We start from the raw sequence: 25,530 nt of genomic DNA, 5'->3' as shown, positions 1-25,530 counted from the left end.
ATGGTGAGGTCACTCCCAAGGTAAACAAACATCCCTACATCATCAGGACTTGGAAAAGGAACTGCTGATGTTCTCCACTGAAAACTGCTCTGTCTGTCCTGGAAAGATCTCTAACTGTGTAGTGGGAAGGCAGCAGGCCCTGGCAAGTTCTTTTAAGCCCCTAGATGTTAACTCTCTCAAAGAAGCTAACATGTGAAGAAGTTTAAATGTGATATAGCAGCCATGAGCCCTGTGCCTAATGCATGAAGAACAGGACAGCTGGTGTGCCATCACCATTCTCTAGGCACATGTCCTCCTGGCTCCCCTTGTCGGTCTCCAGAGGCTATTCACTCCTGTCGAGAAAGGAACAAGACATACTCACTCCAGAAGCCATGACTGTGCCTCACCCTTGTCAGCATGAACCCAAGGACTCTTAAGAGGCATGCCCAGCAGCACTCAACCAATATGTGATGTGCCTAAGTTCAATATCTGACCCAGAATTTTAGAACATGTTTTGAAATATTATGCACAACTCAAGAAAACAGAGGTGGAGTTGTAGAGCAAGGGATGGGATGGGTTGCAAGTTATAGACTATATGACCTGGAGAAGGATTTTAATCTGTCCTTTCATGTAAAATGTGAAATATGGGCATCAGACACATGTGCTAACACTCCCAGTCTCCTGCTGCTTAACTTGGTGATGAGCATCCAGCCAGGGTAGTTCCTTCCATTGAAGGAGTCCTGTAGAAAAAGTAGAAATGAATCAAATGAACATTCCTGGGAAGTTCCCACACTTCCCTCTAGACCTCCAATGGTTGCTTGAGATTCCCATTCCCTGAACCTAACATTCCCCACATGCTGATGATGTTCTAAGGATGAGAATGACACACTCACCCTAACTCATTTGGAATTTTGGACTAGAAGGACTGCAGCCTTTAACAGAGTCAACTAGATCTAAGCTGACAATCTCCATTTTGTCTTAATGCTGCTTACTTTGAATATCAAATTATTAATGAAAAGGTATTAAATAGGTGGGAAAAACACACAGATTCTATCACAGAAATATAGTTTATTTATCCTTGTTCTTTTTTAGTCCTTGACCATATGCATAAATACTTTACCACAAATATATCAGTGCACAGACTTTTTGGTACCTGGCTTTTTAAATTTATATTAAAAGCATTTTTCAGGTTTCACTAGTATCATTTTTAATGACCAAATGAGCAAACAAATTATAACAGCAAATCAAGTGAGTGAAAAATTAAATATTTTTCCAACCTATGTTCATTAGCAACAACCCTCCAGCAGTTTTATTTCCTCATGTGCAGGGTGTTATCCCTGGTTGTCCTTTGGTCTTCAGAACATCATCACTCAATGCTGCTTTTCACATTCAGTTCTGAATGCCAACCAGGCCCATTCAGGTTACTTTGCAGTTTGCAGGAGAAGGCTGAAAAGGCAATGTTCTTCAACCGGCTCAGCTGGAGGGCTATGAGGTAGGTTGTTTCTTCTTGTATTTCACCCCACCGTGTGTCTTCTGATGCCCAATGAGGTGGGAGCTCTGCGTGAAGGCCTTTCCACATTTGTTGCACATGTAGGGGCGCTCCCCAGTGTGCGTTCTCTGGTGCCTAATAAGATGGGAGCTCTGGCGGAAGGCTTTCCCGCAGTCCTGACACTGGTAGGGCTTGGCTCCAGTGTGAGTCCGCAGGTGCTGGGAGATGGCCGAGCGGTCATTGAAGGTCCGCCCGCACTCATGACACTCAAATGGTCTCTCTCCAGTGTGAACTCTCTGATGCTGTGTGAGGGAGGAGCTCTGAACAAATGCTTTCCCACAGTCCTGACACACGTAAGGCTTCTCTCCTGTGTGAATTTTTTTATGTACAGAGAAGTATCTTGGGTTCCGGAAAGTTTTGCCACACTCACTGCATCGGCAAACTTGGCTCCCTTTGTGGATTCTTGTGAATGTAATCTGCTGAGTGCTCCGGCTGAAGGCTCTCCCACAACTAGTATTTTCCCTGGCTTTTTCTCCTTTGTGGCCCTTCTGATGAATTTTTACACATGGACCACGTGTCACCTTCTTAACCCGTGAGCCACGCTTGCGCAAGTGTTTTCTAGGGAGAGTTTTCTGGAGTGAAATATGGCTTGTGACAAGGCCAGTGTTTGCCTGGGATTGGGGACTTTTCTGAGGGAGGGTTTCTTCCTGAGTTGGCCCCACCTGCCTCTGTGCTGTGTCCAAGACTTCCGGGGCCTCACCCTGTGAGACATCTCTTGAGGTAGGGGACCTGGTGTCATCCCTTGAGAATTCTTCCAATTTCAGGTCATGGGCTGGTTCCTTCTCAGGAACGTCAGACTTTGGAGTTAACTCTTTACTTTCCAGTGTAGTCTCCCACCCTGAAAGAACCCAAAAGATCCAGATACTGTAGAAAGTGCTAAAAGGGCTGATAATATGACATAATCAAGTACTCAAAAGCTGCCCCCCCCCCCAATACAGTCGTACAACCTGGGGGAACAGCAAAAACCAGTGAAGCAGCAAAGAGAGGAACACTGGGTATGGGGCTAGAACTGGGAGCACCGTCTGGGCTCTCCAACTCCTCTTATGCCTTCAAGGTGGGCACCAAGTCAGTCCTTCGCTGGACCTGAGGCTGCTGCTATCCACACAATGCCCACCCCTCCAGCTCCACAGGGCCAACTGAAGGCATGGATGGTGCAAGGAATTCTTGAGGGCATGCCTAGTTCTCACACTGGGCCCAGAAAAGGCACAAGCCCCAACTCAGGGCCTCTGGTGCTCCCAGTCCCAGAAGGGTGGAGTGGTCAACATGGGCACTTACCCACGGAGACCAGGTGTCCAAAGGTTTCCAGCATCACGTCATGGTACTCAGTTCTCTGCATGGGGTCCAGTAGCCCCCATTCTTCCTTGCTGAAGTCCACAGCCACATCCAGGAAGGTCACTGGTTCCTGCAATGCCACATTCTGTGTCTGCTCAGCAGAAGGGTCAATGACAGGGACAGAAGGAGGACTACCAGGGTCTCGCAACTGCTGTGCTGACGATACCCCTGCTCTGGGGTTTGCTTAGAACCATGACTTGGGCCATGAGATGCCCAATGGGTACCTTCTCACAAAATCAAAGTCTGGGGCCCAGGTTGGAGGCAGAGTCCTTGCTTCACTAAGAGCTACAAATGCCATAAGCAAACTGCCCCCACTCTACCTAACCCTATCTGCAGTTTACCCTTTCCCTGCAACTTCCCATAGAAGACTGCCCTTCATTTATTTTTTTTTTTTAATTTTTATTTATTTATGATAGGCACACAATGAGAGAGAGAGAGAGGCAGAGACACAGGCAGAGGGAGAAGCAGGCTCCATGCACCGGGAGCCTGATGTGGGATTCGATCCTGGGTCTCCAGGATCGCGCCCTGGGCCAAAGGCAGGCGCTAAACCGCTGCGCCACCCAGGGATCCCAGAAGACTGCCCTTCAGACAAGCCCCACCACTAGGCACACCCCCTTCTTCTGGTAATAGTGCCTCTACATGTGGTGGAACCAGCCCCTGCCTTTGTGGACTGGGGCTGTCTGGGGGTGAGGTAGCCAAAGGCTGCACCGAGATCAGTCTTTTCTGGGGAGCTGGCCAGAACTCTAGGAGGAAGAGGCCTCCCCATGGCACTCTGCCTGGATCTAGGAGGGGCAGAGCCTGCTTGAGAAGGAATGGGAGAAAGCAGAGACACTAGACCAGGACCAGAGCATTCCTCTCTCTTATCTCCTGGAAGCCCCTGAATACAGCCTTGCCTGAAGCCTACCCCAGACCACTCATGTGAGAGCCAATAAGTTCACCTTATGCTTAAGCCAGTTAGGAGCCACTTACAGCAGAGAGTTGGGAACAATGCCACACATACCATCACTCAATCACATTCTCTGAGCCTCAATAGTTGATAAGGCAGGGACAGTGCTGTTTCATCTATGCCCTGGATCTGAGATATTTTGAGGCAAATCCCAGACATTGTTTCTGTTATAAACACCTAAATATGCATTTCTGAAGGACGAGGGCTGTCTTGTTCTCACCCAGATCCAGACGTGGTCCCAAACACCCATAAACACTTGGCCTCTCCCTTCTGCCTTCAAGTTTCTGGATTTCCTATTGCTGTGCCCTTCCTTGGTCCCCATGGTGATAGCAAGGCCTTCCTGCTCAGAAACTCTGAAAGGCCTGGCCTGTGGCGGGCTGCTGGCCCGGGGTGGGGGTGGCGGTTGGGGAGAAGGGTTGTCACCTCACAGGGGATACTATGACCAGAGAAGGAAATGGTAGCACTCCCCACTCACCTCAGGCAGTGCCTTCACTGGCCAGGTGGTCATGTTCTCTTCCTTCTCTTCCTGAGGAGATGTGGTCTGGAGAGGGCTGGTGGGGCCCTGGGAGGGTGATGCTGGGAAGAGACATCAGCACAGGGGATCAGCTAGGTGTGGTGCTACTGTGAGGGCATCTGTGCTCTAGCGTTTTCCCCTACCAGCTCAGATCCCCATTCTGGCTCCTCTTCACAGCCCATGCCCAAATCCCCACACCTGGATAGCTCAGGATGCATCACCCAATGTGATATAGAGCACTGATGTCCCCACTGCTGAGGCCCTGATCTCACTCTCTCCTCCTCCAAGGACTGTTCTGGACTCAGTCCCTCCCCTGAAGCAGCTGCCTCATCTCCCCATTCACCTTAGCAGCTGGCTTCACACCTCACCTCAGAAGCAAAGAACTCCCTCCCCCCCCCCAATTTTTTTTTTAAATAGAACAAAAAAAAAAAGAAGAAGAAGCAAAGACCCCATTTCTGGCTTCTGAGTACTCTACCCTCTTCCTCTTTCTCATTTTTTCCATAGGACATCCTCTGACCCCCAGGACCAGATCTATTCTTGTAACAAACCTATCTTGACAATTGTCTTATCAAGTCTCCTCCATCTTAGAAAACACCTCTGCCTGATCTTAAGGCCCCTTTCAACCACAGCTCCTTCATGTCTGACTCTCTTCATCTGTCCCCAGCTGGTACATGGGCTTCTATAATGACTCCACCCCCACTCTCAAGAGGAACACATGATGTGACCCACGCTAACCCGCCAGGCTGCCCCTTCCACCTGGCCATAATGATTGGATCATGGATGAAGATGGGGCCCACTGCTAGACAATCAGAGCCAAAGAGGCTTTTGTTGGAACATTTAGGAAAGAGAAATTCTGTGCAGTGAGGCCCCACATGCTTGCCTTAGTGAGTAAAGCTAACAGAGGCCAGCAGAAATATCATAGAGAGGATGAGTCCTGAGGACACTACAGGAGTCCTGGGTCCAGTCATGCCTGAAGTTAATAGACTGCCCTGGGCCTTTTTCAGTAAATTCTCCCCTGGCATTCACAACCAAGAGTCCCAACTAACTTGCTGATCACAAATGCAGGATTCTTAGAGTTCTCTGGAAGGCCTCTTTCCACCATCCTCTGTGATATTGATTTCATTCACCCCCAAGACATGAAATAGAAGACAAACTGGCTTTTGTCTTATGAGCTCCAAGACTCATAAGTGGCATCTCTATCAGTTTCCTATTGCTGCCTTAACAAATTGCCACAACAGTGACTAAAAATAATGCAAATTAGCTTTCTTATGATTATGGAAATAAGAAATCTTGACACCAGCCTCACTGGGCTAATAAAATCAAGGTGTTGGGAGGGCTACCCTCCTTTTGGAGGTTCTAGGGAAAAATATATTCCTTACCTTTCCCAGTTTCTAGAGGCCACCTAGAATGACTCGTGGCCCTTTCTCATGTCACACCCGCTTTGGGGGTCACCTAAATTTCATGCCTGACTTTTTATAGATACCCTTGTGATTACACTGGGCCCACCCAAATAATGCAGGATAATCTCCCCACCTCAAAATTCTCGATTTAATTAACTGCATCTACAGTCACTTTGACTGTGTGAGATTACATATTCAGGTAAGCAAGATAGCAGTGTCCGTGCTCCATGAAACTCAGCCCGACAGAAATCAAGTTTCATGCAATCTCACCTCCAAATGCACCCTACATATTTGCTCCCATCTCAGCTCCCCACCACTGCCACTCCTGCCCTAGCCACTACACCTCTTGGAGGACATAGTAACAGCTCTAGGTGGCCAATCTTCTCATTTTGAGCTTGTTCACTGTTCACCATCCAGAGCAAGCTGCAACCTGGTGCATCTTTAGAGCTCAATCAGACCAAGCCATATGTCTCTAGGGAGAGCTCATGGATTGGTTCCCACTGCTTTATACTTCTCATTGCTTTACGACACGAAAATCCCTTCAAAGGTCCCATCAGCCCTGCCCCTGCTCCCTTGTACCTCAGATTTACCCAATTTGTTTCCAATTTTGGAGTATACTGTTATTGCTCCCACTTTGGGCCTTCATAGGTGATAGTCCTCTGCTTGGCACATCCTTCCTGCCCACTTCTCTTTCTTTTTTTAAAGATTTACTTATTTGAGAGAGAGAGAGAGAGAGAGAGAACGCACATGTGCACACACACACACTGTGGGGGCGGAGAGGAGGATAGAGGATGATGGAGAGAGACAGAAGCAGATTCCCTGCTAAGCAGGAAGCCTGCCATGCAGCTGGATCTCATGACCTGATCAGAAATCAAGCCACTTACATGCCCCTTTCCTGTCCCCTTCTAAGTTAACTCCACACCAGATGTTAGCTACAGCAACTTACCTCCAGGAGCCCCGCCAGCACCTTTGAGTTCTTCTCATCCCCACTATTGTCACAGGCATATCTGTTCGTCAAATTGCTATCCTTCCTGCTGGACCTAAGTCTTGTTGAGCTCATGAGCCTGAGTCCTTTTTTGGTCACCACTTTATCTACAACCCCCACCAACTGCACAACATTGGAAGGCACTCTGGCAAGGGCACCTGGCTGGTTTAGTTCGTAGAGCATGTGACTCTTTATCCTGAGGTTGAAAAGTCTGAAACTCATGTGCGGGTGGTGTAGAAACTACCTAAAAAAAATAGTATCTTAAAAAAAACCAATGCATTCTGGGAATATGCTTAAGTGACTAAAATCACACTTTTGATTAGCTTGTAGTGCAGCAGGGTTCTGAAAGGGATGAAAACAAAGAATTTAACTGTAAGCTTTTATCAGAAGCTTGGGGAGGGCTGGTTAGAATGTAGTCCTAGGTCCGACCCAAAGGTTTCAGTAGCTGTGAAGAGGGGTCTGAGACTTTCCATTTCCATAGATAGGTCCAGGGATAACACCACTCTTGGATCAGATCCCTTGACTTAGAGGCACTAGGTACTTCAGCAAGGAAGCATCTAAAGCACTGACTCAAGATCATGTTCAGGAGGCAGACTCTGGCCTACATGGAAAGAGCGTGACCCTTCTCCAACTGCTCCCAGGAAGCCTGAGGTCTTTCTGAACTGAGCTCCCTCATCCTCCGAGCTGCCCCCACAGAACTGCCTCTCTCCACCCTTCCATTGCACTTACCTTCCTCCTCAGATATCCAGGTTACATCCTCCACCAGGGCCACTGCCTCTTGGCAGTCCACTGGGTGCTGCGACTCCACCCACATCCGGAGCTTCCTGGGCAGTGCGCCTAGGAACTGCTCTAGCACCAGGAGCTCCAGCATCTGCTCCTTGGAGTGCGCCTCTGGCTGCAACCACTGGCGGCACAGCTCCCGCAGCCGGGCTAGGGCCTCTCTGGGCCCTGCCACCTCCTCGAAGGAAAAGCCCCGGAACCTCTGGCGTGCAGCCTCAGGGTCACCTGGATGCTTGCCTAGCTGCTGAGTGAGCTCCCCAGGCACATCTAGGCTCAGGCCCTCATCTTCAGCATAGAGGGCCCGTATCTGGGCATTTCGGGGACGGGCTACCTCTTGGTTCAGTGTGAGGACTTCAACGACTTCGATCTTCATCAGGGGATTACCAGCAGGAAGAGGATCCAAATGAGGGTCCAACTGGGTTGCAGGATACTCTGTAAGTCAACAGCACAGCCAGACACATGCCAACAAGCATATAAAGATGATCAACATTATTCGCCACTAGGGAAGAGTAAATCACAAACACTGATATATTACTTCATATTCACTAGGATGGCTATTATCAAAGATACATAACTGCTGGTGATGATGTGGAAAGACTGCTGTTTGTGGGAATATAGAACGCTACACCATTTTGCAAAACAGTCTGGCAGCTCCTCAAAAAATTAAACATAGACTTACATTACAACCCAGGAAATCTAGGCATACACCCAAGAGAAATAAAAATAAATGTCAACACAAAAACTTGTACAGGAATGTTCATAGCAGCATTATTCCTAACAGCCAAAAAGGGAAACAACTCAACTGTCCATCAAATGAAGGGTAGATAAAGAAAATATGGTCTACCCACACTATGGAGTATTATTTGGCAGTAAAAAGGGAATGAAGTACTGACGCAGGCTACAGTATAGATAAATCTTGTCAACGTTATACTGAGTGCAAGAAGCCAAACACCAAAGGCTACCTATAGTATGATTTCATTACATGAAATGTCCAAAACAGACCAACATAGAGACAGAGTAGTGGTTTTGAGGAGATAGGGAATTGAGGTAATTGGGGAGTGTTGTTCAGTGTTTTTTTTTTTTTTTAAGAGAGTGATGACAATGTTCTGAAATTAGATTGTAGTGACAGCTACATAACACTGTAAATATAATAAAAACCAATGAACTGTACACTCTCAAAAAGTCAACTTTATAGAATGTAAATTATATTTCATTTTAAGGTGAAAAGAAATATGAGAAACAAGGAGGATTAAGTAGAGACCTCTGAGGCTGTATAGGTCTACAGCCATGCACAGGGAATAGAACCTGATCCTGCCTTCATGGGAGCCAAAACAATGACTGGGGAAGTCAGGGGCTCTGTGTCTTGGCACAGGGTTTACAAGAGCAGCTGCTTAACACAATTCTAGCATGGCCCAGAAATGCCAAGGAGGGGACACAAACCAATAGGAAACAAGAAAGTTCTCTACAACTCCAAGAAGAAATGCTAATTGACTAAATGAGTTAAAAGCTTTAAAAAAGCAAAGAGGAAAACTGTAAACCACAGGTCATAATGGTTCACTTCCAATTCGATTTGCGTTGCTTTATAAAACAGAAATGGCAGAATTGATGTCAAGAGCAAAGGTGCCCTTGTACCGTGGCTGTTTTGAATACACATGATTAGCACAAGTCTACCTAGAACGGAATTTACAGCATGGACTCAAAGCCTTAGCAACGACTGCCCAGGGGAATGCCCAGAATACTCTCACCAGATTCATCTACTCGTGGTCAGGGAGCTTTTTGAAGAGGAACACAGATGTACAAACACCAAGGGAATGACTACTTGGAGACAAAACAGACCACGTGGACAGCAGAACTCCGACCCTGAAACCTCTGTGGCAACAAACCCAGGACCTGTTTGTCTTTTTTACCCCTGCAAGTCAATAACCTCCAGGGAGGCCCTCCTCCGACTCCCCATCTCCCTCGCTCCAGTGGGCTCCCACGACAGCCCCTGCCTGTTCTCCTTCGTGTGGTCTTTTTTCCACGACCCACATCTGCTGAGCAGTAGTCTAGGATGGAGCAAAACTGTAAAGCAGGGAGTGTTAAAACATGGCTCAAGAAAATCGTGCAAGATTCACAGGTAAGCATTAAGAGCACTGCTTTTAGTGTGGCTGTTACAACAGAGAAGAGCTTCCGTCACGTGAAGGAAAAAAAGCGAGGCGAAAAATTACCGGTGTGGAGTCACTGCAGCTGTGTTATATAAAAACAAACAAAACCAACTCGGAAAGACACGAAGAGCATTGGCGGCCTGCGTGCATCCCGCCAATGTTTTCCTTCCTCGGACTCAAATCGGCTGCCGCGCGCCTTTTGAAGCGGTGCTCAGCGGCTCCGCCCCCAGGACGCGGCAATGCCGGGGAGGCTGCTCCGGCGGAGGCCGCAGCCACAAGCACACGCTTCCGCTCGCGTTCGGGAAACTGAAGCGAACCCTAGTCCCCATCCCCCCACGCTGGGAAAATGGGGCGACACCGCCCAAGCCCCCACAGCCACGCCCCGATCCCCTAGCCCGGAAAAGCGCAGGCCGCAACTTCCGTCCGGGTCAAGAAGTGCGTCACGCGCCGGGCACCGTCACACTACAACTCCCAGGAGCCTCCGCGCCGCAGATTTCCGGGGCCGCCATGTTGGGGCTGTGGGTCCGGCCCGCAGCCTGCCCGAGCCCTGCCCGGATGGCGGGCCTCTTGGCTAACTGCTGAACCCTGGGCTCTGGCCTCTTCTGCTCTCGTTCCCTATCCCCCGATTCCCCGCGACGGCGGACGCGCCCTGGGGCGGCGCGGACGCAGCTGGAACTTCTACACCCACCTTGCGGATCTGCAAGTTTTTTCTCTTTGGGCGAGCGCGGGGCGGGGGAAAGCGCGGCCGCTTCCCCCTGAGGCAGCGATTCACCCGATTCCTAAACAATCTTCGTGCCTCCGATTTGCAATCCTTCCTTTGTTCCCGTGGGGTTTCCCCCCTCCCCCTCCAAACTTCCTGACTACAAACCTTGGCTCGTCGGTGGTTTCCTCGGTTTACCGGTTTCACCGACCTCACTGGGGCTGTAAGTCGCTAGCGCGCTATCCGAGAAGTGAGTCAGCTCGGGGTCAGGAGTCGGCCGCGCTGGGTGGGGCCGCCCGCCGCCGCGGACGGGCCCTGGGCGCTCGGGGTTGCCAAACACGCCCGGGGCCGCGCTTTTCATCTTGTATTCCTTTCCTAGCGTTTTTTTTTTTTTTTTTTTTTAAGATTTTATTTATTCATGGGAGGCAGAGGGTGAAGCAGGCTCCGAGCAGGGAAGCCCGATGTGGGACTTGATCCCGGGATTTCAGAACCAGGCCGTGTCAAAGGCAGACGCTCAACCGCTGAGCCACCCAGGCGTCCCTTTTACTAGGTTTAAATTTTTATTTATTTATGATAGTCACAGAGAGAGAGAGAGAGGCAGAGACACAGGCAGAGGGAGAAGCAGGCTCCATGCACCGGGAGCCCGATGTGGGATTCGATCCCGGGTCTCCAGGATCGCGCCCTGGGTGGGCCAAAGGCAGGCGCCAAACCGCTGCGCCACCCAGGGATCCCCTTTTCCTAGGTTTAAAGTGACTTTCTTCTTTGATAAAATTTACAGCGTTGATCTCCCATTGCCGACCTTTTCCCCTAAACTTTCGTATTAATTTCATTTGGGGGCTTGCCCTTCCCAACTCGTTTATATCTGCTGTTGTCGTTAGCATGTAATTCCCTTCCTGTTCCTTAGGACTTCTGGGGGTTCATTTACCTCCAAATTCTTGATTTGAAAGCAAAGTACGTATTCCTTTTTTATTGGAGCTCTCAGAGCTCGAAATTTCCGTGAGAGTAACTCAGGAAGCCAGAGATGGCAATTTCCCAGATTCCCTTGGACCTCGAAAAGTGCCCGATGTGGGATATTGGGATGCTGGGGGGTAGTTAGCGCTCCCTAGCGGCTCCTTGCTGGGCCACAGGCACCATTTTGAGCAATAATGCATGACACCTAAAAAATGTATCATTCTCCACAATGCTTTCCAGCTAATTTCTAAAACTTGTTTTTTACTCCTTGTTAATCACAGGGATTACTTAGTACTTTATCTCTTAAGAAAATTAACTGTAGGTTCTTTTTATTCTAATCCATCCCATTATTTCTCCTTTAATCCTGATCAGGTATTTTGTTCTTCCTCTTATCCTTGAGGGCACCAGGGAAATTTCTCAAAATCTTGAACTGAATGCTCATTCAAAAATGTTAACTCTTGGGGGATCCCCGGGTGGCGCAGCAGTTTGGCGCCTGCCTTTGGCCCAGGGCACAATGCTGGAGACCCGGGATCGAATCCCACGTCCGGCTCCCGGTGCATAGAGCCTGCTTCTCCCTCTGCCTATGTGTTTGCCTCTCTCTCTCTCTCTCTCTCTCTCTCTGTGACTATCATAAATTTAAAAAAAATTAAAAAAAAAATGTTAACTCTTACCATCTTAAGTTTTAAAGCCTCTATAGGTTTGGATGTTGGGAACCCTGCTGATCCTTGTGGTGCTGAGCGCGCTCAGTGGATCTGCAGCCTGGTTCTCCCTCCTGTAGCAGCCCTTCAGGACAACACATTCTGCAGGGTTATTATAAAGCACCTACTGGGTACTATGCAAAAAATGAGATGAGCCACAAGCCTGGAAGCCAGTGGGTAAGTGTCATTCTAGGCAGTGTTGACTTCTAAATCTTTCATCCTTTGGACCATCCCCCAAGCCCTCTAAAGCATTCTTTCCTACTGGAAGTAGTCACCCCACTTCACAAAGAAAGTGAAAGCAAGTTTTCCAGCTGGCAGAGTCAGAATTGATCTTCAGCTCACTGGAGCATAGCTGGGACTGACTGATCCACTCATCTGTGGGGAGCTACACAAAATGGTCTCTATCAACTGCAGCTCTAAGTACTGATTTTCTTTTCTTTTCTTTTTTTAAGATTTATTTATTTATTCATGAGAGACCCACAGAGAGAGAGAGAGGCAGAGACATAGGCAGAGGGAGAAGCAGGCTCCATGCTGGAAGCCCAATGTGGTACTGGATCCGGGGATTCCAGGATCACATCCTGAGCTGAAGGCAGATGCTCAACCGCTGAGCCACTCAGGCATCCCTAAGTACTGGTTTTCAATCCACCAACTGAATGATCTAGGGTGGGGATTTGATCAGTTTAGTCCCCTCACTTGCCAACTATCTATTCAGTGGGTTGTTAAACAAATTCACCAAGCCTTTGGACTAGGGGCTTAATCCTCTGGACCTTAGTTTCCTCTGATTAGATATAGTATGTAAGAAAGAAAGGCTGATGGGAGCTGCTGTTTTCTTCCTCTTCTTACAGTTCCTCTCATGTCTCTGCTGCATCCCTTTCAGGATAAGCCATCTCTCAGTGCTCAGAATTCCATAACTAGCCAGGTATACTAGGGCTGTCAGTCCATAAATTCAACAGTGACTAATTAACAGTGACCTTTCATGATCTTGTTGGGGGCCAAAGCCAGGAAGAATACTTATCTCAGCTCCCCCTATCCCTGTGTACACTCCCCTGTTCCTCTTTCTCCTGGTCCAGAATGCCCTCAGCTCTTCAACCTTTCTCCTCTTCTTCCCATCACTCTTCAGCTCAGCTGGGCACCCTATAGCATCACCTTCTAAGTTTGTTTAGTTTGTTTACCCCACTGACCTGCTGAGGATGTCAACTGGGTCTTTTGCATTTGAATTCCTAAAGCCAGGCCCAAAGGAGGATCTGCCAAAGGTGTTGATCATCTTTACATTAAAGTCTCTGAACAACAAGAGTTACCTGAAGGCCCCCCAAGACCTGGGCTTTACACACCACAGTCCCACTAAGCAGTAGCATCCATCCTTCACACAAAGGAAATCCATGCTGAGAGCCTAGAAGCCCTGCCCAGGCCACAATGGGGAACAGAGTAGCTGGGGTCCAAACTCTTTATATCCTTTATACCAAAGGGTGCTTCTCACAGCTGCTATCTTACTTTTCCTTAAATGTGCCAGTGTGCCTTGTCTATAGGTATTTACGCTGGCCACACCCCTGCCTGGTAGTCTTTCCTAACATCTTTACCTGGTATCCCTTCACCATCCAGCTCTTGAACCGAAGTTTATCACCTCCTCAGAACTGCCTTCCTGCCCAGTTTTTTTTTTTTCTTCCTGCCCAGTTCTAAACTAGTACTGCCCACCCTTGTCACTCCCCTCTAGCATATTCCATTGTTTCATTTTTTTCTTCAGGTCACTGACTGCCACTTCAAAGTATTTGCTTTATTATCACTCTCTACCTTCTCTATAGCACTGGCCAATGGAATGCTCATTTACAGAAATGTTCTAGATCTACAATGTCCAACATAGTAGCCTTTAGCTGCAGGAGACCAATGATCATCTGAAAGATGGCCAATTCAACTAAGGAACTGAACTAGTTAAGTTCATTTTAGTCCGTTTAAATGTAGTCAGCCACATGCTAGTGGCTGCTCTGGAACAATGTAGGCCCAATGAGACAGGGGCCTGACTATATCCTTTCCAACACTGTGACCCATCCCTGTAACAGTATGTGGCACTTTGGCAGGCTCTCAAGCAGTATTTGTTGACTCAACACAGCTTCAGAGTGACTTGAGTTTTAGCTGTCAGTCTGGATTTTCCCCTATTTCTGTCAAATTAGGAAATCTCCCTATCATTTTAATTGTGCGGGAGGATTCCTATTGCTACAAAGTTCCCTTCTTCCCCTGGAGAGCTTGAGCAGTAGCTGGGAGTGCAGGCCACCAGTAAGAGGACTCCCAGTTTGTACTCCTAGACCAGCCAGGTCCGAGACTTGCATTTCTGCTTCCACTGGTAGAATGGCTATATCAACATTTCTCTAGAGGCTGCTGGCTAGAATGATAGCAGGACTTAAAGGGACTTTATACACTTCTAGCCTTTATAAGCCCTCAAAAAAGAAGTCATAACACTCTACCTCTGAAACTAACGATAAAAAAGCGGGGAATTGCTTCTATTTACTCTACATCCCACTTAGAATTTTTTCAAATAGAAACTCCTTAACAATTTATTTCTTAACAATCATTTCTTAAATTATTCTTAGATCCCATTTCAAGAACCTATTAACAATCTTTTCTGTGTTAAATTCGTTATTCCTGGTATAAGCCAAAGCTATTAGTCTCCATATTATTTTGTAATTTGTCATACTGATGAACTCTTAAAAACTATTTCAGAGAAGTTTTAAAGTGTTGATATATAATAAGCTACAAATATTTCCTTTTTAATGTTTTTCTCATTTTGCACTTTAGTAATGCTATGTATACTTTGCAGAATTTGTCAGCATTCCAGCCTGTGTTTTGTCACTGAACTGCTCATGTACCACAGAAATTGTCTTTTAACAAGAAGTTGGAAAATATTCACTGCCCAGGTCAGTAATAGGCAGCTGGCCACTTTATTTTTAAAAGGGTTAATTTTAGTACTTTTCCTGTGACCAATTTTGACAACCATAACTTTTCCAGAAATCTTTCCATTTTATCGTTTGTTCATTCCTAAACTCAACAAGTAATTACTGAGGCATCTGTATTGTGTCATGAACTGGTAACACAACAGGAGATAGCAGTTTCCATTTTATCAGCATGGTTATGGGCAATACTTCTAAAAATGGAAAATTACTCTTCCATCCAGTTTCTTTCTCAGGAGGCCATCTCAGCCTGTAAGCTTCTACATTCAGTGATAACTGACACACACATTTGTGTTTGTAATATTAAAAAAAAAAGGCATTGATATTATGTGCATTTGCATATCTTCATACATCTTAAACAATGTATTTAATAAATATGCATATCGTGGAGACTTCCATATCAGTACATACAGCCGGCTCATTACTGTACCAAGTACTATAATGAAAACTACATGTATTGCTGAATGTGTGACTGCTGTTTCCCTGTGTAGTTTTTTAACTTGCCTTTTATTTTTCCTCTATTTAATCAAAGTTGATTTTGTATTTTCTCCTTCTGGAACATTAGCTCTTGGGTTTCTTTCTTCTCCATTTCTGGTTCTTTTATTTGAGCTGTATTTATCTTCCCTTTTTTCCGTAGAACTTTTGGAATCAAATACTTGTTTTCCTTTTTTTTTTTTTTTTTAAGTTTTTATTTAAACAATCTCTACACCCAACATGGGGCTTGAACTCAAGACCCCAAGATCAAGAGTTACTGCTCCTCCTACCAAATCAGCCAAATTGCGCCTATTTTCCTTATTCAATTAAAAAGCATCTTCAGGCCTTGAAATTACCCTGGGGATTACATCTAGACACCAAGCAAAGTGGTTTCCAGATAAAAGAATCAAGATTACATGGGTCCAAAGGAGTAAATATGTGGAAGGTGACAGAGAATGTATTCTTCAATAAAGGTTGCATGGTATGTGGCCACATCCTGCTAGGCTAGATTCCTGTCAAATGTTTTGATAATCACTCATGATTCTAAACTTTTGGCCCACTCCCTAGGATGTGAACGTTTAAGAGTTCTTAATTGCATTATGTATCTCAAGATTTCCCCCTTATCGTCCTTTTCCCACCCTCTCGCCTCAAAGCCTGATCTTGTCTTCAAAGTCTCCTCTTTGAAGAGGTCTTCTTGTTTTTTAGTTGCTTCAGACATTTATTCACCCAAGTTTCCTAAGCTAGAGATTGAGTCATTGTCTTAGCAATGGGAACCTATATGGGACACTGAAATAAAGACTGTTCTCTCATGTTGTTTAATATTTGTTCTAGGTGTTCAGGTCAGATAACAGAACAAGTTGGAAAAAACAAGACCTCTTTTACTATACTTGTATACTTATGTCACCAGTTTTATTCAGAGTTTACCTTCTGTATGATTATCTGGTATAAAAATAGGATGAGACATTGCATTTTCACTCTTCAGTGTGGTTCTCTCCAGTTTGATTTTTGGCTTGTTGTTCTGTCATGCAAGGTGGCAACTAAGGCTGATTTGCCTGCACAGAATACATTGAGGGAGTGCTTTCATATGAGTCCTCTGATCCTGAGTACAATGAGGACTCCTACTGAAGGGCTTCTTGCCAGCAGGTTCTATGCCTCCTGAAGCCTAACACTGATGACATTCTCAGGTGCTTTCCAGTATGACTGTTGTGCTGAGTAAGAGAGCTATGCATGCAACTTTCCCACATTTAATACAACTGGTTTTAGGAGTTTTCTGTGTGTGTCCAGTATGAGCTTTTACAAGCCAGAGTGAATCAGGCCAGAAGCCTTTCCCACTATGATGATATTCTTCCCTGTTTGAGTTCTCAGGTCAAAAAAAGTCATGAGAACTTTCTCCATTTATGGTCTTTGCATGTTTATCTCCCATGTGAGCCTTCCCTTAGTTAAAGGTTGAACTGACAGTAGGCTTCCTCACACTGAACACATTTATGGAGTCTTGTTCTTGAATGAATTACCCTTTGTATAAAACAACTGATTTCCTACACCTACTACATGTTTGCTTTGTAGCCTATGTGAGTCCTCTCAGGCTACACAAAGGGTGAAATCTAGAAAAGGATTTCCTTGTCTTCCTCCCCAAAACAATCTCCTTATAGAGGTTATTTTTCTCTGCTAAAGCTCACACTAAGTTGAGTGTTGCCACATTCATATTTGTAGGGCTCATCTCTCCTGTGTCTTCCTTGACAAGTCAAGAATTAAATATCCTGCAGGCTTTCCTATATTCATGACTTTCAATATAGTGACTTTACTCCATTGCTTTCCTATGGATTAAATTTAGCTTATGTCAAGTTTTCCACCCAAACCACATATATGGCAGAACTTTCTTGAAAGGACAGAGTTACAGCTAAAGATTTAAATGCCATCAAGTATCTGTTTTCCCAAGCCAGTGCCACCTTAAAGATGGCCATGTCTTATGTGCTTATTACTCAGTATACCTTCAATGGCAGCCAATATCTGTGCTGCATTTTTGCTGTCCGAGGGAGCTGAAGAGCCAGCCATACAAAACGAGTTGCCTCAGAAACACAACTTTACACTTAAACCCAGTCCCTTGCATTGGGGAGAGGCACCACTACACCAGTGATGACAAAAAGACCACTGCTGGAGATGATGGTCTAATCTAATAGTAATAAAGCATGCCATTCCAAACACTTATCATTCCCAAGTTTCTATGCCCCACTGGGACCTCCTTTTGGAGTCCAGAGACATGCATTCCACTGGCTTCACAAACCTCTACTTAAACATCTCTAAGTTCCTTCTCATTCACAATTCATTAACAGAACCAGTCAAGACATGGGACAGTACGACAGACTATTGAATCTAGGTGAAAGCTATAAGGGAGTTCTTTGTACTATTCACGTAATTCTAAAAATTACTTCAACTGAGTAAAACCAAACAAAACCTCCATTTCTACCCTTCAAAAGTTTATGCCTTTACCAGATTTCCTCATGTCACTGACTAAAGCCAAAAATTCAGGAGTAATAATTTTTCTCCTTTATTCTTCTCTTTTTAAACTAGATGTTGATACAAAAAGAACTTATGTGGTAAACACATACATTATAAAGAATAGTCCTAGGAAATCCCTGAAGCCTTTACCTGTGAAGGATTCTTGGTCACTTTCTTCCCATTACTCACCTGGCCCCAATGAATCCACCTATAAATTGGGATAAGCCCATGCCAGTTTCTCCCCAAGCCCTCTGCTACTCAGGCCAGGTGTCATCACCTCCTCCCTAGATGCTACCTACCACAGCTCCAAGCCTGCTTCCATCTGTGCCCCAATATGGCTCAAAAGCACCTGAACTGTACTTGAAACGCCACATCACACACCTGCCTGATAAAAATCAAAACTCTCCTCAAAGTGGAGGCCATATGTGTACTGCCAAACCTAGCCTACATGTCAGTATACCTCAATCACCTCCTCCCAGCCCATTCAGGGATGGATTCCTGAATGTGCCAAGCTGTTCCATGTTCATGGTCATGCTAGATGTTGTCTCTGTACTTGGAAGCTCTCTTTACTACCACTCTTACATGTCTGTAGAATCTTTTTCTTTGGGAATTGGCTTAAAATTTCACCCCTGCAGTGCCCCCCAACCAGCTCCTCTAGAGTAATTCCCCACTACCTCCCACTTTACATCATGTCCTTTTTCTTCTAGTGCTTACCACTATTTATCTGTTTACAGATATCTGGGGAACTTGTTTGTAGAAGCCATAATTTATTAGGCTACAAGGTCCACAGAGGCAGAGATTATGTTAGGTCTTTGGTTTATTATCAAAGTGCTTAATGTACTACAGGGGACACAAAAGGACTTCCACAAGTATTTGTGAGGTGTAAGGGGAGGCAGTGGAGGGAAAACCTATAAAAAAGGACTCTGTGACAGAGCAGAGTCCAGCACCTATTACCTCAGGCATAGGTAATAAAGTATCCTGATAAGCCTCCCTGCACATGGTCTCTTGCTCTGGGACATCACCTCAGAATCTCCTGTCGCCTGTTAATAAGCCAGTTCTCCTAAGATGTGCAGAATCACAGGTGCCCAAAATCCCACATGGCAGTTAGGGTCAGGGAACTACTAGATCATCAATAGACTGGAGGGTCTGCCAACACAGGAACTTGGGACTTGAGCTCCAGGTAGGGTGAGACACAGACCTGCCACAACCAGAGCCACCACCACACAGGAAAGGACTTTGGGAGGCTGGATCAAGGGGAAACACCAGGGAAAATACCACAGTGGGTGGATACAAAGTGCTTGTGTTGCTGGGGACCTTCCCAGTGAGGTACAGTTTAGTGACCTGTGCTAATGGTTGGAAAGGTTTTCAACGTAGGGAATGAAAGAAATGAATCTGAATACGGAAAAGAAAAAAACACTAATGCTGAGCCATCAAACTGAGTCTAGAAAAGTGGGGCAGAGAGTCACATAAATGCCAGTCTATGTTGTGGCAAGCAGAAAATCATCATCAAAGATGGGGGACCAGGTGCAGATTTCTTGCATACTGCCAGAGCAGGTAGTTCCAAAGTCACTTGCATTAGAACACAAAGAACAAAGGGAAGAAAGAGTATCCAAAGTTTTCCTTACAAACTCAGAATACCTGATATAAAAGTTGATAAAAATAATTAAAAAATCCACTCACCTCCCCAACCTAATTTATGAATACTGATGTATCAGTGGATGCCAGCAGCATGTTACAACAAGGGCACTTCTACATTTATTAAGTCACTGTGTTAACTGTTTGAAGGAGATAATTGTGAGGATCACCTTGGGAAGATAATGAGGGAAACCTAGGGCTATTACTGATTCTTCATTTATCAAAAGAGCTAGAGGACTATTTATTTACCCAAATAAAACTTATTTGAATCAAAGAAGAGTCCAGGATCATGCTCGGCAAAGCCCAGAAACTTTACTATTTAAGTCAGACATTCACTCTTCACACTCTGTTTCAGTGTTTTCAAAGTACCAGATGTGATGTCATTATGTAATTGAGCAAAAGAAGTAAAATAATAATAATAATAATAATAATAATACAGCTGCCTCCTCCTTTATACTTGCTGGTAAAATGGCTGCACTAAGAAAATTAATGAGAACCTAATAAGACAACTTTAAGAGAATTTAGCAACCTGACAGTCTCATCTGGACCAACTATGTGAGATTGCAAAGATTAACCTGAGAAGATTAACTGCAACCACAGTGAAAGCCCAACAACACTCAAAAGGCCTGAGTGAGGCACAGTGAAGTGAGCAGATTTCTTTGCAGACTTGTTAAACTAGACGAACCAATTCTGCATCAAGGAATTCTAAATCCAATCATTATAACAGGATTTTCTCAATGAACCCCTGACAAGCTGATGCTAAGTGTTCATCTGGCAAACCAGGTGGTTGAGAACAGCTAAGAATTTTTTTTTAAATAATGAGAGGAACTCCCATTTATCCAGGTTTGTTATAAAACTACCATACGTACAGCAATATGGTGTTTACTCAGACTGAGATCAATGAAGCAGAAGGGACCAAGATGGAGCCCTGCATCCAATGAGGACTGTGGGAATTTAGTCTATGCTAAGCGGAAGAATCTAATCAGAAAATGCGCTGAAAGAATTTATGCTCCATGCCATATACACAAACTCCAGATAAGTGCAGCAATTAAACAAAAAAATACAGGAATACAAGAAAGTATAAAATCTGCCACTATGATATGAATAGGAATAAAAAATTTTGTTAGGGAAAAATACCTGAATCATAAAACTTCCTTATGGAGACTAAATTTAAAGGCAGATGGTAACTGTTGGTCTGAGACATTCATTATCAATACTCATAACGAATGCAGAGTTCTCAGCAAAATACCCCACCCAAAAAGACAAAAACCAACAGAAAAAAAAAAAAAGGAAAATATATGAACTCATACAAGAAAAAATATAAACGTAACATAAAAATATATGTAACTTCATGAAGAAAACATGAACTACACTGAACATACTATCAGATCCGCAAATCTTAAAAAGATCGTTAAAAATTGCTGGCAATGAAGCGGAAAAGGAGCTCTCAAGTAATTGAGCACCTACATATATTTTAAAGGATTCTAGAAAGCAATCTGTTGCTACCATATTTTTAGATTCTATCTTGGTTGATTCTGAAGTTCTAGTTCAAGAAATTCTACCTACAAAAACCCAAATGGAATGTGCAAAAAAAAAATATGCAACAAAGTTTTCTTCAACAACTTGAACAACCATCAAGAGGAAAGATCAAATGTGAATTACACAGTATCTATTAGAATGAATGAAACAGGCCTATTTGTATTGAGTGTAACACCCCCAAGTCATAAACATATTCATATACATACATATAAACATCTATAAAGTCTGGACAGACATACCAAGCCAGATACCGGTGATTACATGAAATAAGTGCAGTAGAACAGATGGAGCCCCTACAGCCAACCTGCCAGCTGCAACAAATTCATATTCAACCAAGAGGTACCCCTGACTCAGACCAGAGGAAAACAGTTTCAGCATGTCTGCAGCTACACCCCATCTGGGGTTTTCCCCTGTCCCATCTTTTCTTCTAAGACACCAGTCCCTATCTTAAACAGCCCATCCCTGCCAGGACTCCTGTGGGCCTGGTTCTCACCTGAAAAAGTGTCTTGAGGAATTCCTCTCTCCACGGACCAGAGCGCTTCCTCCTCCTCTAACTGAGATACCACATCTGGCTTGGAAAGCTGATGTTCTGCCCAAGGGAAAAGAGACAGGGCTTGGGGGGTCTGTGTTCCAGAGAAAACGTGTTCCTGCTGTGGCACATGCTGCCCCTGAATTATTCCCTGCAAGGGCATGACTTCTGGTCTATGTCAGTGATGATAACCCAATCCATTCCCTTTATCAACTATTTGCATCCCCAGACTCCCCTGCCACTAAAAGTGGCTGGCCAGCAACGGGATCCAGTTCTGGCCAACAAGGTACAAAGAAAAATATGTCAGCTGGGGACCTTAGGGACTTTTCTTTCTTGCTAAATATGGTAGGTGTGAAAAGAGAACTAGCCAAAGCTGCCCCCTCCCTTCTTTCTGCCTTGAATACAAACATGATGCTGGGTGCCACAGCCATGCAGCCACTAACCTAAGAGTGGAAAAGTTCATACTAATCACAAAGAAATGGAAGGGATCAGTCTTCAGTGATACTCCTGAATTCTTGGGACACTGACCCCACATACTATGGAATTCTTGTTACATAAATGAGCATCCACTACTGTGTGAAAACATCCCTGACAGACCTACCTCCATAGCATTCAAGGACTGTGGGGGGGGGGGGGGGGGACTAGGTTGCTTCAGAAGTCACATAAAGTTACCTTTCCCTCCAGGTACAAATTAAAGCCTTTTCCCTCAAGCTCTGGGGCCTTTACAATTTCACTCTCATCCCTGCAATCTGAGCCCAAGCAGACACACACACTTCAGAGGCACCACATTCGTGCTGCAAAGCGCAGATCTTTATTGACATGGAGGCCATCCTTACCCACTGAGACCAGGTTCCTGTAGTTTTCCAGCATCACCTCCCTGTACAGGGACTTCTGTTGGAGGTCCAGTAGTCCCCATTCCTCTGAAGTAAAACCCAGGATCACATCTTCAAAGGTCACTGGTTCCTAAAACCCACAGGTTTCTGTTCAGCCATGGTCTGTCGTCACCTACACTGACAGGAGGGGTAAGGCTGACCCAGCACATGAAGGCACAGTCTACAAGATGACCCGAGCATTCCAGGTGTCTCACGTGTTCCTGCGTTTGTCTGAAACTGAGCAAACCCAAGCCTGACCCTGTTCAGGTCACAGCAAGGAGGACAACACATGAGGCCAGACAGGGCTCTTCCTTCTCTGAAGACCTCTCCGTTTATTAACTTGGGGATTCCAATACTGGTATCAGTGGTTACACCTCCTAGAGAATTCCCTGTAAGCTGAATCATCACACTCAACCGTTCAGCCCCCACCCCACTGCCTGTGCTGCCTCTACTTCCTTCACATGTCAAGGACCCATCCTCCTGTTTTATCTTAATGACTGAGCTCACTTCCCCTTTAGCTTTGACGCCAAAGTAGCTACTGAAATCTAAATATGAGCCTACTCCCTGATTAAACCTATCAATGCCTATCCTCTATATAAAGGATAAATCAGAATCCCCCAGAACCTGACCTGTATTCTAACCATTCCTTTGGAAAGCTAAGCAACCTGAGGTTCATCTGTCCAGCAGGGTCTCTCATTCCCAGCCAGTCTCTCAATCCTCCCCAAAATGCTCGGGGCTTGAAGGCATCTCGAGGGAAGGTGACATCTCACTATCATCCAGCCACCCCCACCCCCAAATCCAGGGGTAGATTCAGAAACTCAAGCCTCTACTCACACGGAACCAGGCTGTCGGAAGCCCGGAGGCCATACCTCCTTCTCGACGTATCTCGTGGGAGGAGGCAGTCCTGAGGTTGAATTTGGGAGGCAGGAGGAGTGTGAGGGCTACGCAGAGGGGCAACCCAACCCCCTCCTTTATCCAGCAGCGACCCTACCAAAGTGAACTGACAAGTCCACCCCCAACCTAGAAAAACGCACTGAAAGGTTCGTCTCCACCTCCTCCCCGACACCTGGAGGGCAGGTTTCCCCCTACTGGAGAGAAGGCCGTCCTCACAGCTTTCTCACCCGGAGGGAGTTACTTTCCTGCCCAGTCCGCACACGCCCGCTGCAGGTAAGCCCGATTTAAGCCCCACGCCCGGAGGGAGATGTTTTCCCTGTGGGCCCCGAGTCCCCGACCACACCGCCCCTTCCGGCCCCGCGGCGGGAAGACGGCAGGCAAGACCGGCCTCCGGCTGCTGAGCTAGGCCGAGAGGAGACTGGGGCTGCACACCCCGAAGAGTGCCTCCGCGATGGATCCGCACAGCCCCCGACGGGAGCAGATTTCGCGCCACACTCACCCAGCGCGCGGCGCACAATGGCGACCGTCGGCCCGCGGCGAAATGCGTCAGCGCGTCGGCCCGGACTACAACTCCCAGCCACCCCTACGGCATGCCCGCTCGGCCTCTCCCTGGCGGCGGCCATCTTGGAGGGCCATCTCGGATGGCCCGCGAAGACCGGGCCGCCCAGAAGAGGGCCTTAGCTGGCGACCTTCGGTGGTCCAGCTGGGTTGGGGAAGGGCTCGAGTCGGATACACTACGTCGCGGTGTATCAACACTTTTCCAGTCAGTGGCGCAGGCCAGGACCGAGTCGTGCACCGCCACGAGGGCGACCATTCGTGGGACGAACCGGAAGTTGGGTAGGGAAGGAGCGCAGAAGGGGGTAGGCCGGAAGTTGATTACAGCTGGGTGGGGTGTTGGCGAGAAGGTTTACTATGTCCCAGCGCAGAGGAGGAAGAGCGGGCAGGGCCCGGAAGCGTAGAAGGTTGGGGCTAACTGCTACTCCTACCCAATATGGAGGAAGGAAGGGCGGGAACAAGGCGGGCAGGAAGCGTCTAGGGGGCGGAGCTAACGTCCCGCCAAGCTGGGGGAGGAGGGACGGGAGGGTAGTGTGGGGGCGGAGCTAAAGTCCACTGAAGTTCCGGGAAGAGGCAGTGAGAGGATGGACGGAAGAGAGTGGGGGCGGTGCTGAATGTGGATCTGTCAGAACGGAGGGGGCGGGGTTGGGGAGGGCAGGAAGTGTGCTCGAGGCGGGTCTAAGATCAGCCCTGGGTTTTGAGAGGATTGGGGGTGAGGCCTGCTGGGAACGTGAAGACGGCGGGATTCCGTGTCTGGGGAGGGCAGAAGGGGAGAGGGCCCAGGCCTAGGTGTTCACTCAAGCTGTGGGAAGAAAAGCAGGGTTAATTGTGCCCTAGACTAGCTGACAAAGGACAAGCCCCCGCCGGCATAATTGACAAGTCCTTGAAACAAGCAGAGAAACATTCCTATAGGGACTCAACTGCCTGGATATTTGTACTTTACTAAGGGCAGAAGGCAATCTTAGCCTGAACCCCAGGATTCTGTAAGTCTACTTTAACGTATAAAAACTCATTCAGAAATTTCCTTTATCTCTAAACCCCCAAAATACGTGTTGGCAGTCATCCTCCAAGCACACAGCCCACCGATAAACATTTGAAAATTTTATTAGCTGGTAATAAATGACCTTTTCCCAACAATAGCTAAACCCCCTCAAGGTCCTGGAAACTTTGCTTCCAAAATTCCTTAGAGATGAGGCTATCCCCAAACCCCTCCCAACTCCAGGTATTTAATCAGCCACTCTTCACAGGCCCCAGGCCAGCAGCAATTCCTGCCCATGCTTTAATAAAACCACCATTTTGTACCAAAGACGTCTTAAATCGTTCTTGGTCGTCAGCCCCAGACCTCACCCCACCAAACCTCACTTATATTCCAAAACGTCATCATAAGCAGGAGGGTGGGGCGTGGACTGTCAAAACCAGAGCTACAAAGAAGTTAAACAGTGGAAATAGATTTTACTCCCAAAAATGTTGCTGCAGGTAGAGACGCTCCAGTGTAGACCTGAGCTCAGTTCTAAATACAAGATCAAGTGGGAATTTATAGCTAAGAAGCAAGTTGGAGTGTGTGTGGGAGGGTGTTGGTTGCTAGAAAATTACATAGTCTGGGGGCTTCTCGCTGAACC

At 46.4% G+C, this 25,530-nt stretch overlaps 2 protein-coding genes across 14 annotated transcripts in view; one reads left to right on the top strand and one right to left on the bottom strand.

Annotated features, from left to right (window-relative positions):
- Positions 1 to 575: 575 nt before the first annotated feature.
- ZNF274 (zinc finger protein 274) lies at positions 576 to 24,179 on the bottom strand. Of its 13 annotated transcripts, none has more exons than XR_012001893.1 (9): positions 23,856 to 23,992; positions 23,297 to 23,366; positions 22,427 to 22,721; positions 21,555 to 21,650; positions 7,435 to 7,917; positions 4,282 to 4,382; positions 2,804 to 2,930; positions 1,257 to 2,366; positions 576 to 719 (listed from the first exon to the last, which is right to left on the bottom strand). XR_012001893.1 is itself a non-coding variant. In XM_025984423.2 (8 exons), exons 2-8 carry the CDS (start codon positions 23,327 to 23,329, stop codon positions 1,465 to 1,467), a joined length of 1,869 nt encoding a protein of 622 aa, XP_025840208.2. In that variant the 5' UTR covers positions 23,330 to 23,366; positions 23,856 to 24,179; the 3' UTR covers positions 1,031 to 1,464. The 13 variants fall into 13 exon arrangements, 7 of the variants coding, with proteins under 7 accessions (XP_025840208.2, XP_072616528.1, XP_072616529.1 ...); XR_012001894.1 differs by having other exon boundaries at positions 22,427 to 22,595; XR_012001892.1 differs by having other exon boundaries at positions 22,427 to 22,553.
- Positions 23,968 to 25,530, top strand: part of ZNF329 (zinc finger protein 329) — a 68,551-nt gene continuing 66,988 nt past the window's right edge. Inside the window, exon 1 of the mRNA XM_025984440.2 lies at positions 23,968 to 24,193. The gene's annotated coding sequence lies outside the window, so the exon portion shown is untranslated. The remainder of the gene's footprint in view (positions 24,194 to 25,530) is intronic.

This window comes from Vulpes vulpes, chromosome 1 (assembly GCF_048418805.1).
Source record: "Vulpes vulpes isolate BD-2025 chromosome 1, VulVul3, whole genome shotgun sequence".
NCBI lineage: Eukaryota > Metazoa > Chordata > Mammalia > Carnivora > Canidae > Vulpes > Vulpes vulpes.
This window is presented reverse-complemented; position numbering and strand designations above follow the sequence as displayed.

Coding starts and splice junctions, on each gene's coding strand:
- ZNF274 (XM_025984423.2), bottom strand. CDS start 23,329: ATGGCCTCCGGGCTTCCGACAGCCTGGTTCCGT. Junction 2,931..4,281: donor CAGTGAAGGCACTGCCTGAG/GTGAGTGGGGAG, acceptor GTGGCATTGCAG/GAACCAGTGACCTTCCTGGA. Junction 2,367..2,803: donor TGGACACCTGGTCTCCGTGG/GTAAGTGCCCAT, acceptor GGGTTCTTTCAG/GGTGGGAGACTACACTGGAA.